Here is a 14,822-nt window from a genome sequence, read left to right as displayed (position 1 = left end):
GATTATCTCCTAGGTATGGTGTAAAGGAGGGAAATAGTGTCACTATAAACCGCATAATTAGAGGCAAAGATGTCAGACCAAATATACTTCCTGGGGTGGTAATCTTCTACCACCATTTGCCCAGTAATTCTAGGCTAAAGTCTCAAAGATTAAGGATTCCCCAACTGCCATGCTCTTTAGATTTACAAATTTGGGACCAACTCATGAGGCGAAATTTAGGTTTGGTGAGGTCATAGCTACTCTAGAGGAAGTCCCTCCAAACTATATCAATATCACGCCTTACCCAAACAAGCAGCTCAAACACTGACATCCAGTAGGAAGGAATTGAGGATAGAACCGAGTTGACTAAGATGATACGCCTGCCCCTCCCCCAGCGAAAGGTATCACTATTTCCAACTAGCCAAGCGGTTACAAATAGAAAGGGTGAGCTTAAACCAATCCTGCTTTTTGGGTCTTCCTCCAGAGAGTGGGACACCAAGATAGGTTATCGAGAGAGGATTGATGGGGCAGTTTAGTGTTAAGGTGTCAGCTCAAGAGGGGGTGTTATTCCGGGAAGTTGAGTACAAGCAACTTTTCCTGAAATTGACTACAAGGCCGGAAAGACCATCGAAGAGGAGAATAATCAATTTGAGAATGGGCAAGTCATCTGGTCCACCAATAGAGATCAGTTGGTGATCATCAGCAAACTGTAAGTTACAAAGGCTAACTTGGTGACCAAGGGGGACACCCACCAGCACTCTTGAGGCGAGGGCATGGGTGCACATGACATTCAGTGCATCTGTGACAAGGATGAAAAGAAAGAGTGACAGCGGGTCACCTTAATAGAGGCCATGCTGGTAGCGGATGTACCCGGACGGAGATCCATTAATAAGAATATTTATCTTGGAGGTCTCTAGGAAGGTCCTAATCTAGGAGATCCATTTCCAACAAAAACCTCGAACAACAAGAATATCCAAGAGAAATTCCTAATCAACCATGTTAAAAGTTTTGGCAAAATCCACCTTAAAGATGTGGTCATTCAGTTTACGCTTCTGGATGCTAAAAATTAGTTCATCAGTAACAACAATGTTATCAGAAATACAACGTCCCTTAACGAAGGCAGCTTGGGACTTATCAATCAAAGCATTTATCACTTGACTCAACCTGGTGCCCAAGATCTTGCTAATGATTTTTAGAGGAGTGTTGATAAGACTGATTGACCGAAAATCTCCAATCTTAGAAGGGGCGTCCTTCTTGGGAATAAAAATAATATTTTCCCAATTGATTCTTTCAAGGTTGCCTTTCCATTGAGGAAGTCATAACAGAGGCAAGGCAGATCAGCCTAAACAGTATCCTAATGATTTTGGAAGAAAGCGAGTGGAAAACCATCAATACCCGGCATCTTATTTGCCCTAAGGTCAAAGGTAACTTTTTCAATCTCCTCCAAAGTGAATAGGATTTCCAAGGAACAAAGATCCATTGGATCTTTATGATTAAACAATCTGGGCAAATTGGCTAAAAAGCGGAAGTTTCTCTTAACCCCAAAGATAGCCTGAAAATGGTTGGAAAAGGCGGTCCCGATGTCCTTTTCATCCTCAAGCCAAACTCCATCAGACATGATATGGGCGATGTCATTACGATTATACTGACCATTAGCCACTGCGTAAAAAAATTTGGTGTTGGCGTCCCCCTCCCTAAGCCAAGTGGTTTAGGCTCTCTGCCTCTAGAAGATTTCCTATTACCGGAGGGCAGTATTCAAAAGAACCCTGGCTTCTGATTCTTTAGCCACCTTAACCAAGGAGAGAGACCGATCTTCCTTATTGGTGTTTAATTCATGCAACTCCAGGAGAAGACACTTTTTTGAATGAAGATAAAGTCAAAGGGCTCTTTAGCCCAGCGCCGGAGTTTGTGCTTTAGCAGGTAGAGCTTCTTGCCTATGGTAAAAGCACCACATCCAAGAGGTAACAGAAGAAGCTACCATTGGATAATCAGATTGCTGAAGCCTTCAGTAGTTTCCTAAACATGATCGAAATGAAAACATTGGCTTATGCTGCGAGAACATCCCAAATTAAGGCATATGGAAGCATGGTCGAAGCCAAATCTTGGGAGGGCCGTCTTGACACACCTCGGAGCTAATGACATCCAAGTAGAAGAAAGCAAGAAACTGTCAAGCTTAACCCAAGTCGTGTTTGTTTATATATAAATAATATAACATATGTCCTAATAAATCCCAATTTAATTAAAATTCATGTATATCTTAATCATGGATATATTTAGAATTAAAATTTAAATGTCCTAATCTTAATTGATTTTGAATTTTCCCTTTAAAATAAATTATTTGGTTGTCTTGGACTAGAATACAAATCCCGAGACAAGTAAAAAAAATGCAAATTACAGGATTGCCCTTGAGAACACCTATCTCAAGGCAATTTCAGATCTCGGGATAGCCCTAAAGGCAAATTCCGAGGCGATCCTAAATTTCATATCGCCTGAGAACATATCTCGAGGCAACTTGGGAAATACAAATCCCGAGGCACCCAAATACAGATCCCGAGACAAATTGGATTTTATTAATTAAATTTCAAAAATTTAATTAAAATTTTAAATTAGATCTTATTCTCTTCTTAGTCCATGGAAGGTTGTGATTCTACGGGAGGGTTTCGATATGGAAGATAAGAATGAGAAGACTCTTTAAAAATGGGAAGGAAAAAAAAGAAAAAGAAGAGATAAGACGGGAGAAGAAAAATAGAGAAAAAAAAGAGAAAGTACACGCTGCCATCGTCTCTGCTGTCGTTGTTACTTCCGCCGTTGCCTACTGCTGATGATGTACGTACGCTGCCATTGTTTCTGCTGATGTTGCTGCTTACCATCATCATTACTGTTATCGCGTCTCTCAACCACCATAAAAGGACAAAGAAGTAAAGCTTGAAATCGTCCCACCGTCGCAAGTGCTCACTGATGATGATATGGCTAATAATTGAAGTAAAGAGGATAAAGGTATTGCATCGGTGGGCCATCATCGGAGCGCTGGCCATTTATCCCTGATGAAGACAATATCATTGTCCATGCTCATGCTCGGTTCGGTGTACGATGGACCAATTCTTTATGGGGCGAGAGCTCAAGCCTTTTTGAAGTTGGGCCTGTTAGTGTGGCTTTATTTCCTAATCGAAGTATCAAAACTCAAAACCGAATCAATTGTTTCCTTCATTCTTGACCTTTCTGAGCTCCGGATATGGTTTGTGAGAGGGATCGATCTACCTGGAAATCACTAGAGGACCACGACCGAGATCGAGATCACCAGCCTAGGCACCATCAACATACTGAGAAACATGTCGATGAGCGCCACCACCGTAGTGACCGTGATAGCAATCATTGCTCCAGGGGCGACTTGCCAGAGGATTTTGAGAAGCGGCGTGAACGATCTATTGATAAAGGCAGGGATCCGGTTGAGCGTGCTAGGGTTTTCTCCCATGATGATTTTGTGTATATCACCGCAACAGTGGGGATCGTTGACTCGCTCGGGGAGGGACTCGCTGGATGATGTTGAGAAGCGGCGTGAATGATCGGTTGATAGGGTTTCCCGAGAAGATTCCAAGAAGTTTTGGGAGCGGTCCTCCGAGAGAGAAAGTTTGCCCCATAAAGAATCCGTAGAGAGGCTTCAGTCCTCTTCGAGGAAGTGGAAAGATCAGAATGATGAACCTCTTGAGGAGTTGGAAAAGAGCGGGAAACAGGTTAGGGTTTCTGAAGGCATGAGGGAGAAGAGGAGACAGAGGTGACAGTTTTGAAGATCAGGTTTTGGAAGATGCCGATGAGCTTAATGGCATCATGTACCTTGTTTTTCTTAGATCTTTGTTTCTCTTTCTCGTGGTTGCCATGGCGCTCCTTAATGATCTCGTCAACCTCAACCTTAGTGACACCATAGAGAAGATCATCGCTGAGTACATCTAGATTTGAGGATCTGGTATGGACATTAGGAGCAAAGCAAGGACATCCCCTGCCCTGTCACCGATCCTAGCAAGCTTTCAAAGTGGAATTATGATGGTTCCAGCACAGGCCAAGCACCAGGAGAAGACAGTGAAGTAATTCTTTATCCTTAGGCCATTTTCAAGGATCCTTTCAGGAGGAGAAACAATATCCTTGTCATGTGTTATTGCTATACTCCTGCAAGAGAGCCAATTCCTACTAACAAAAGGTATAATGCTGCCAAGATATTTAGCCACCCTGATGTTGCAGCTGAAGTACCTTGGTATGGGATTGAACAAGAGTACACTCTTCTGTAGAAGGGTGTTAAGTGGCCTCTTGAGTGGCCTATCGAAGGCTATCCTGGCTCTCAGGGTCCATACTACTGCTCTACCAGTGCTGACGAATCCTTTGGTCATGATATTGTCGATGCTCACTATAAGGCCTGCTGGAGCCTCCTAAACCTAAGGTCAAGATGAGCAATCTCATGAAAATTCTTGGTTCTGAAGTAACTCAAGATTCAGCAAAACTTGAGATGGAAATACGCACTAATACAGCTGAGCGGGAAAAAGCTCGTGTTGATAGGAACACCATACGCAAACTCACCCCTGTAGAGCGTCATGAGAAGAAGCTCTTTGGGGATCCAACTACACAAAACTTACCTGTTGTAGCTAAACCATCTGTGCATGCTCCTAGTGTAATTTATGGACTCAATGATGTGCATAATCTTGAAGCTGTAAAATGAGCTCAAGAGCTTGCTGCTAAAATGGGGTTTCATCAGGATCCGGAGTTTGCACTTCTCATAAACATGTTCCCAGGTCCTTCAAAATGGATGTTATCACACCTCAAAGGCCGTCAAAGACTCCAGTTCTTCGGTTAGATGGACAGGGATAGAAAAATAGATAAACATGGAAATGTTGTTAACATGCCTACGCTAACTAACCTTAGTACTATCAAGGTTAGTATTAACAAACAGAAGAAAATAGCATTCCAAATAATTAGGCCCGTGTTTGATGTTACTACAATATCAAACCCGCATTTTGATTCAAAGATGGGTATGAATATGACAAAGCTAATCAGGCCTGGAAGGGTGACATTTCAATTTGTTAAGGAAGGGCACAAAAGGATCCTTGTGGCCACTGATTTGGTTGGCATGGGCATTGATATTGAGCGAGTGAACATTGTCCTAAATTATGATATGCCCGAACCAAGAGGCTCGCAATTACATTTGTGTCATCTGCATTTGACTCAAAAATTCTCAATAAGTTCCAAGAAAGGTTTGAAGTTGACATTAAGGAGCTTCCTAAACAAATTGATACCTCTACATATATGCCTGCTTGATAGCCATCCAGGTTGTTTGGTGAACAATTTCGGTTGATCTTTGTTTATGAAAGCCAGCTAGCTATAGGACAAACGTTTGTCAGGCCTTCAGTTGGGTTGCTAAACAAGGCGTATTTTGACTCTGTCTTTATTTTGGTAGCAGTCATTGAGATGTTATCCTAAAGTTAAGACTTTTAGAATCATTCAGTCATGTTACTAGTCTCCCTCTTTATACTCATCCATTATGCAGTGTCATGCAGATGCTATTATTATCATTTTGAATCTACTTATGACCTATGTTTAATATTTTTTTTTAAAAAATTATAAATAAATAAATAAATAAAATAAAATAAATAAAAAAAAAGAAACTTACCATGCACGTGGAATTTTCAAAATGAGAAGCATGCATATTTATGTTCATCATGTCATGCATGCATGCACAATTTAGCTTTGTCATGATATCTCATGAGTTTAAGCAAGAGGCTTGATTGATTGTAAAAGGGTTAGCAATAGTGATAATTTTGGCTTCATGTTTAAATATATATATATATATATATAAATATAAATCATTACCAATGTTTCCAAACCTGGGAGAGGATCCCAATAATCCATTTGAAATGTTAGTGATGCCGATTAAATAAGGAAGAAGATGGTGACTACAATGATTCGAACCATGAAGAGGACTATGGGATGTGCAACAATGAAGAAAAAGGTTTGAACAAATATATCAAATACTGATGTTGCTAGTAACTCCGAGAGTAAATGACATGTTGTTATCCTCTTTGGTATTAAGGAGTAGTCTCATGCCAACATCTGACACTTATGCAGAGCAACGACAAAATTACTCGGTCCGAAGCAATAACAAGAATGTTCAATTCAAGGAAAGGACAAATTTTAGAAAATATATGAAAGATGGAAATGAGAGTATATATATATATATATATATATATATATATCTTAAGGCAGTAATGAGAAAGACATTTTAATAGTGGGACATGCAACGCGGTGATAAAGTATAGGCAATGGCGAATTGCAAGGCAATAACGAAATATATATCTCAAAGTGATAATGAGGCATGCAACATGGTGACAAGGCACAGGCAACAACAATGATATATATATATATATATATAACATAAATAATAAGATTTATAATTTACAAATTTTCTTGCCTTTACTTGTATTTGAGCCCTTAATCGGAGGTTCCCAAGACACTATTTGGGGTAATTAATAATAGAGGCTTCCCTCTATTGGGAATGGAAGAACCCATGAAACAAATATGATATTTGTGCTTCGATGTGCCGTTTGGTGTCTGTTTCACAGACATGGTGCAAGACGTGTATTTTCGATCCCAGAGTGTTTCCCTGGTTGTTAGACCAGGTGAATTTTTGTCCTCGAAGTGATGGCTCAAAAAGGGAGAGATCAGAGACCAACATGGACGTATTGGCGATATCATCCCAATTAGGGGCCCCTTGACTCTTATCAAAGGGGAGAAGATCACGTTGAAGTCCCCACAAATGATCTACGGGGTCGGAGTAGAGAACTGATAGGATCTGATCTCATCCCAGAAAAGGTTCTTAAGGGAGTGATTGTTAAGGCCATAGATAGTAGTGCAACGCCAAACTGGAATGTGCACGTTGTGCGGGTAAGAGAACTCAATAGACAGACAAAAAGTCCCCCAAAGTGTAACTCTACCAGAAACCACAACACTGTTCTAAGCGATGATGATTCCCCCCGAAAAGGCCACTACAGGGAGGGAGACAAAGCAATGGAGATGTTTCCCACCAATCGACCTCTAGCACACAGGGGTGATGGAATAAAGATTAGATTCCTAAAGACAACAATAATTAAAATGCCCTGATTCCAGGGTGTATTTTACTAGGAATTGTTTCTCTAGCCTACCTAGGCCCTTCACGTTCCAGGAAAGAACTTTCATTAGGAACTATCAAGGCTCTGAGGACAGACCTCGAGAGGGGTCTCTGCCGCTAAAAGGGACGAGGGAAGGTCTGCTTCCTATGCTCGAATAATATTGAAGTTGGGCCCTATGACCCTAGGAAATCTCCAAATCTACATCGCACGCGGTCCTAAAGCAAGCCAATTGAGCATCAATCCAATTTGAGATAAGAAGGGGGTGTAGAGGAAGTACCTGGGGGTTGTCGGTGCCACTTTTCTTCCTTAGCAGGCGAGGGGGATCCTTAACATAGCCTAATTCCTTGGTCCAGTGTGCTGGCGGCTTCTTATTTCTGTCACTAAAGCAAGGGCTGGGCGGGCGATAAGAGTGGGTTGCCAGCCTCCAGATATTTTGCCGGGGCCAGGAAGTTACGGTGGACCCCATCTTCATCTTCATCAGTTTCGTAGTCAACTTCGTCTAACAATAGGAGGTCATCGATATACCCAGGAGACAACAGCTAAGGAGGTGAAGCATTTGGGATCTCAAAACGAGTATAGACGGCAAGGTTTTGGCATTGGGGTCCAGGGGCCCCTGAAGGGGGGACCAGGGACTGAGGGGGTCCTGCAGAGAGGAGAAGAGGGGTTCAGGCGGGCACGGGATCCGAGAGAGTAGAGCCCATGCCCACTTATGGGGGATCCAGGAATAATTAGGTGGAATGCCACTAATGAAAGGAGGGAGAAGGTTCAAGCGGGTAGCGGGCATCGACAAAGCAAAATGTTGGGTGTCATTAGAAGAACTCAAGGGGATACAAGGAATAGGGGCAACCCCGAAGCTCAAAAGGATAGACTCTAGACCACTAAGAGCCTCTCCTCTTAACACTGAGGGGAGAGTTGATACAGGATAGAGAGGCCCAAGTGAAGCTTCGGGAATGACAACAATGTTTGTCTCGGGATTAGCAACAGAAGGAGTCTCGGGATTGACAACCAAGATGGCCTCAGAATTAACAACAGAGCTTGCCTCCGGATTGGCAACTTGAAAGTTCATGGGATTAGAAGCAGAGATGGGCTTGGTATAATCCTCAAGAACTGCCTCGGGATTGGGAAGATCTTGGTTTTGGCAAACTCAGACACAAGGGTGTGGATCAGCTGTCTTAGGATTAACAACCTGTCAAGAAGGGCATATGTGTGTCTTGGGATAGGCATTAGCATGAGAGGAAGCAGAATTATCCCGAGGCACCATACTACCGCTGGAAATACCTTGAGATTGGGACTCCCCTTCTGGTTAACGACATTGTTCACTTTGCCTCGTAATAAGGCTTCGGGTAAGGGGGAAAATCTTCCATGCGATGGAGAATGAATGAGGTCTCCTCGCGATATGTAATTCCCCAATTGACCAATGGTAGGCATCAAAGAAGGCGACGCGAAGTGGTGCCGTATGATTAGGTTCATAGTGTTCGGCGGGGAGGCCTTGACACTCTCCGGTTGCTTCCAGACAGCATCGGCGCGAATTATGGACACGTTACCCGAGCTAGCAACCATCGGGTAACCAGGTTTAGATGGCAGGGATGGACTAATAGTCTGAGGGGTGCTGTGACGTCGAACGGGGGTTTGACGGCCGGATGGGTAAAAAGCGGGAGCTTGGCTGCATCGCTGCATGGAGAATGTCGATAGCATCGATGGAGCTAGGCTCAAGAACGGAGCTACCAGCCTCTACGTCGGTCTTCCCAATGAAGTTGGCAGAGAGAGGATGGGCATAGTTCGTCGACCTCGGCAGTGGATTGCAGCAGTGCAATGGCAGGTTGGAGAGACTAATCCACGAGGTGGACGGGGGGAGAGGTGGTTGCACCAAGAGCTGGGGACCAAGCACCGAGTTACATCGAGCAGGGCCCGTGCTTGCTATTCAAATTGAACGGGCTGAGCTCCTTCGCCACCCGGGCGTCTTTTTCAAGTTTAAAGGAAGCTTCGAACTGCCGAGGCCTAAATGAAGTCACCTTCAGGATTTGGGGTCCAAGCAGGTTGGAAAGACCCTCCAAGAGAGCCAATTCAGAGGTCTGGCCGGAGATAATGGAGACGATGAAGAATTTTGTAAGAAAACTATGCGACTTCCGAATGGCTTTCAGAAATAGGGAGGGATACAGTGGAACGTGGTAGAGGAGGCAGTGCTCGAGTGCTGGACGCGTCAGGCGTAGGAATGATGCCATCCCGCGTTGGTGGTGAAGAACATTTGTGTTTAGTTCTAATGGGCGCGTTTACGGCATAGGGACCTTAGAAGCAAATCTTCCGAAAAGGGATAGTTGACGGCCATATGCCCTGCTCCGAGGCATCGGCAAGTGAGACGGTGTCTGCATTCTGAAGAGGAATGATTAGGTCGCAGGTAGTAAGAGAAGAGGCCTTGCACTGCCGGCGAATGGCGTCTTTTGTTTCCAGAATGGCCCGCTGTCTGAGGAGAGGAACGCGAAGAACGAAGGTGGGGCTACGGCGGCACTGTCGCACCGTCTTCTATCCATCAGAGCGACCATCAGAAGGGTCCGAGCGTTGAGGACGAGAAATAGCAGCCATAGCAAAGGAAGTTGCCTCACGGACTTCGCCTCTACACTATGACGGAACAAGTTACTTCAGGGCAACTGAAATGGGTTTAGAACCATCACTCAGGATCTCTGGGAGATTGCCCCAGTCTTCAAAGTCATGAATACCCTCTCTGTCATGTTTGGTCAATGCTCCATCATAAGCGCCAATCGTGCCACCTAGGAGAGAAATGTCTTCCATTTTTTTCCTAGGTTAAAAAATAGCTTGCCACCATTGCTTGGATCTTAGCAAACTCTATAAAAGCTAATTGAATAATATTATATTTTTTTATTAATTTTATCGATTTTTTTTTTTTTTTATCAAAACAAGACATGAGGATAAAGCCGTGTTATTAATTAAGGACTTATCCACTTAAAATGAGGTAATAAATGGAATCATTAATATTGTGAGATTAAAAGTAACTTTTCTTCAACTTTGAAAAGAACACATTATATTTTTTTCCTTCCGTTTTTTTATTTTTTATTTTTGTTTTGTGAATTACGAATTCAAATAGTTTAAAACAAGGTACTGAAAATTTTATGACCAAGCTGATTTCTCCCACTCGACCTCAATAATATACATATAATAAAGCATGATGTATATATAAGAAAATATAAAATAAAGCTAAAAGAGATATATTAATGAAATAGATACATCATCTTGGCTCTCATACTACAAGAAGAACAAGAAGATCTCATCAAAGTGATGATTCCATTGGAATTGGTTCAATCTCTAATGGAAGTGCTCTAGGGAACTCCACATAAGGGTAAGCAATGGGGCAATCTTCACCTTCTTGTTTCCATCTACAAAGAAAATTTTCACAAAAACAATTAAACCATTTTAATGCATGGTACAATTCAGCAAATATAAACTATCTATAGCATCTTAGAGGTTCCTTGCATTTAAATGATATATCAACATCTCTCTCTCTCTCTCTCTCTCTCTCTCTAGATATATATATATATATATATTGTATATATACAATTAAAAATAAATAAATAAATACCTGAAATTGAGAACAAGGTGATGGAGAAAAAAGGCAGTCTCTACTTTAGCAAGTTCAAAGCCTGGGCATAGTCTTGACCCACCACCAAAAGGAGTATACTTCTTGCATGTCATTTGACTTTGATTCTATTGATTCAACACCATTAAAAACTTAAAAATTAAAATTAATAAATAAAAATAAAGAAGTAATGATTTGATGATGACTCTGTTCAGAGGGTTACATTATTCACAAAGTACAACTTTATGATATGATTGAACACTAAACATACCCTTTGCAAATAAAAAATCAACTAGTCCATAACTTGAAGGAACAATAAACAACAAACCTTTTAATAAATAAATAAATATCAAGATCATGAAAGGATTCTTTGCAATAGTAATTAATTAAGATTAACTAAAGAATTATTTTATCACCTCCCATCTCCATGGATGAAACTCTATGGGATTGTCATGGAGTGATGAGTCCAAGTGTACTGCACTGAATACTGGGAGGACCTTCCAACCAGCTGGAATCAAATGTCCTGCCAGATAAATTAGGGTTAGGGTTAGGGTTAGGGATAGGGTTTTTAAGAGGCATGCATTCATGGTCAAAGTTGAAATTAAGAAGCACCTTGGAAGGTGACATCTTTGAGAGCCTTTCTATGAACAAACTTGACAACGTTTCCACATCTCAAGGCCTCATTAATCACCTGAAAAGCAACAAGATATTCAAAAAAAGAAAGTGATAAATTAATGAAACCTTTCTCTGTCTCTCTAAATATATAACACTTACATTTTGAGTGAACTCCATTTGCTTATAGTCCTCTGATGACAAGAAATATTCATCTTTGTTTCTCTTGGCTTTGATATCTTCATGTTCTTGCTGCTTATAAAAACATGAATATTCATACTTATCTTTATAAAAAAAGAATAGTAATAGACTTATAAGGGTCTGTTTTGGATGGTTTTTTATAGAGAGTTGAAGGCTAAGAGTGGTGATCATGCACCTTGACTTGTTGTAAAGCTGATGGAGATTGGCCAAGGAAAAAGACAGCCATGGACATCAAAAGTGAAGTGGTTTCATAGCCACCCAATAAGGAATCAAGCACAAAGCTAACTTTCTCATCTTCAGATAAGTTAGTGAGAGAGAGAAGCACATCAAGAAAATGATCACCCTTTTGCTGCTGCTTTGCTGAATCCTCTCCATGCTTTCTTCTTCTTTCCTCCATTATGCTTTTCACTGTGAAAGATATTCTTGCTCTAGCCTGTAAAGAGATTGAGAAAAAGATAAAGAGTTTTTAAGAGAAAGTTGGATAGAGCTGAGTATTTGAAAGTTAAGAGAAAAAAAAGCACATTTACATATGTTTATAAATACCTTAACAGCTTTTGCATAAGAAGTGCCAGGGATGTAGAGAGGAAAAGAGATGAGACCTTTCATAAAAGTAAGGAAATCTTCAAGTATTTTACTGGTTTGTGGCTCATCTGGTGATAAACCAAGCACTTGCTTCACAATAACACTGAAAGTGAACTGCATGATAAGAAATAAACATAGATCACTTTAGAAAATTAAGCATTGGTAACCTCATATATATAGATCGAAAATATATATATATATATATGTACCTTTCTAGCTTCTTCACAAAAGAAAACAATGGATTTATCCTTCCAAGAGTTCAAGACATGAATGGCTATGCTCTCAATGTCATTGAGATAAGAAGGTTTGGACTTTGTTGTGGTGACTAGAGTTAAGGCCAAGTTCCTTAGCCTCTTGTGGGTGTCTCCTACAACAACTATCATGGAGGACTTGCCTAGAATTCCATGGATGGGTTTAGGATAGCTGCACTGGAATAGCTTCTCTTCATTCTGAAGTATGAACTGGTTGAGCTCTTGGTCACAAGACACCACTGTTGGAGTGCAAAACAGATGAGTCTTGAACACCTTCCCATATCTTCCATTCATTACACCCAAACATACCAAAAAAAATTAAGTTTTAGACCTAAAAACATTATAACAAAGTTCATTATGATCATATATAGAAACATGTATATACCTTGAGATATGTTGTTCTAAGAAAGTACCAAGAGAATTAGAAGCATGGGGAGTTAAAAAGTTCAAGGTTTCACCAACCAAAGGCCAGCCAAAAATCCCACTTGGAATACTAGCTCTAAAGTTCAAGAGCAAAGGGAGGAAGTGAAAGAAGAGTAAGACCAAGGGAAGAAGAGCAAGTAACAGCAGTAAAACACAAGAGAGAAACACTGGCACTCCAACCATCATTCTCATGCTTCAATGCCCTTCAATGAGCTTCCTATTTATCAACACTTGTGACACAGAGAGAGAGAGAGAGGCTTTGTGGGGAAAAGAAAGCTAGAGCTTTTTCTTCAGATAATTCAACAAGTGTAGATTTGGTTCTCTCTAGTGTAGCATCTAGCTATGCCTTCTGTCAGCTAAAAGGGTCAGACATGCACATGAATGTATAAAGACAGAGAGAAGTCTCTACCTATATATTCACTAATCCAAACACGCTCCCATTAAAAACCTTCAATAACTTTTGTATATCTATATATATATCATATATATATATATATACATAATGTTCATTACAGTGATGATGAATAGTAAAGAAGTAAAGAAGAAGTAGTGGAGGGTGGAGAGCTTTCGTATTATTCTAAAGAGCCGCACGAGGGGGAGGCCTTGCAGGACAGAGAGGTCCACCTAAGCCTCAACTAGCAATGATAGATGAGGCTAGCTAGTCTTGTGTCTTTTATTGCCGTTTATTGCTCATCTATCTTCCCCACAACCACAAGGCTTTTATTTATTATTTGTTTATTATTCTTTTTTGTGTGTTTTTTCTTTTGATGCTGTTTTTGTCCTGAAGCTCTAAATTTGTTGTTTGCGTTGTGTGCCAATGCCATTGAAGGTATCTTGCTAAACTTTGGGATAAATCTAATTCATTAAACACATTTATTTATTTCTAATATTCCATTTTAAATTTATTCTATAGTTTGTCATGGGTTAGATATTTTTATTAAAAGTTAATTATTTTTTATTTTGTAAATGACACTTTGTCATGGTTTATTGAAGAGAAAACCCATGTGTTACAGCTAATTTGATGTTTTCTATGTGTGTTGATTTAGATTAATTTATCACATAATTTTGCTTATGACAAGTGGCGGTCTATAATGGGCATTTTTTATTTTAAATAGATTTTTATACATATATATCCCTTGGAAAACCTCATAATTTCTGCCGTCTCTATCCTCCTTAATACAAAATTATTTCTAAACATCCTAGCAACGGGTGTGTGTACATATCAAATTTATATATATTTGATATATGTATAGATACATATCAAATTTATGCTTTTTTTTTTATATTGACCCCACAAAATGGAGTGGCTTACAAAGACCATTCTAAGAGATAGATCTTTCCCACTAGGTACAATGTAATGAGGTACTGATAGCTTTATACTATTTAGATCTTTTTCAAAAAGTTTTGTTTATGTATATAGATTCAAGCTTGAAATCACTTGTTTAAGCCATCCAAATCACCACCCTGCGGTTAGGGCAGTTTTCTTTTGATAAAAATTATAAATTTTAGAAAATTGTATTAAATGCCAAATTTTATATGGGAAACTTATCGTACTATCCCCTAATACATTCATAATGATCAAATAGGGCCACCAACTTTCATAGGATTTCCAACTTTTATATTTATTTGAAAAGCTTTACTTTTTGCGAAATTGACACTACATACCCTTCATACATCAAATTAGATCATTTATAATTTTTTATTAATTGCAAAGACTAAACTGCTCTCAGTTTGTGTTTTGATGGGAAAAATCTCATTATATGCAAAGTTTCCTTTTGAGATCTTTAGCCATCATCATAGTCTCCGCTCATAACCACATCTCCTTTCTGGATTTCAACGATCTAATGGATTCTATCATTAGCAAGGTGAGGAGGCACGGAGAAGGCCATATTGTGAACTTTACCATAGTTACACTATGGGAGTCAATGGAGATGATCTGCACCATATGGGAGTTGTAGCCGATCTCCATAAGGGTTACATATATCATCCTCGATGAGCGTAGAGCTTGTTGCAAGGGAGGGTGACTCCATATGATAT

The 14,822-nt window shown here is 40.2% G+C and overlaps 1 protein-coding gene and 1 pseudogene across 1 annotated transcript; one reads left to right on the top strand and one right to left on the bottom strand.

The window, feature by feature from the left end:
* Positions 1-3,852: 3,852 nt before the first annotated feature.
* Positions 3,853-4,418, top strand: LOC120267228 (annotated as a pseudogene).
* A 5,917-nt stretch (positions 4,419-10,335) lies between these two features.
* Positions 10,336-13,103, bottom strand: LOC120267561 (cytochrome P450 724B1). The gene is made up of 9 exons (XM_039275240.1): positions 12,748-13,103; positions 12,321-12,645; positions 12,073-12,225; positions 11,705-11,962; positions 11,491-11,580; positions 11,329-11,407; positions 11,133-11,239; positions 10,720-10,844; positions 10,336-10,516 (listed from the first exon to the last, which is right to left on the bottom strand). The coding sequence occupies exons 1-9, from the start codon at positions 12,975-12,977 to the stop codon at positions 10,411-10,413; spliced, it is 1,473 nt and encodes a 490-aa protein (XP_039131174.1). The 5' UTR covers positions 12,978-13,103; the 3' UTR covers positions 10,336-10,410.
* Between the last annotated feature and the right edge of the window lie 1,719 nt (positions 13,104-14,822).

Source organism: Dioscorea cayenensis, chromosome 8 (genome assembly GCF_009730915.1).
Source record: "Dioscorea cayenensis subsp. rotundata cultivar TDr96_F1 chromosome 8, TDr96_F1_v2_PseudoChromosome.rev07_lg8_w22 25.fasta, whole genome shotgun sequence".
Lineage (NCBI taxonomy): Eukaryota > Viridiplantae > Streptophyta > Magnoliopsida > Dioscoreales > Dioscoreaceae > Dioscorea > Dioscorea cayenensis.
The sequence above is the reverse complement of the archived record's forward strand: the minus strand, read 5'-3'. Positions and strand labels throughout refer to the sequence as shown.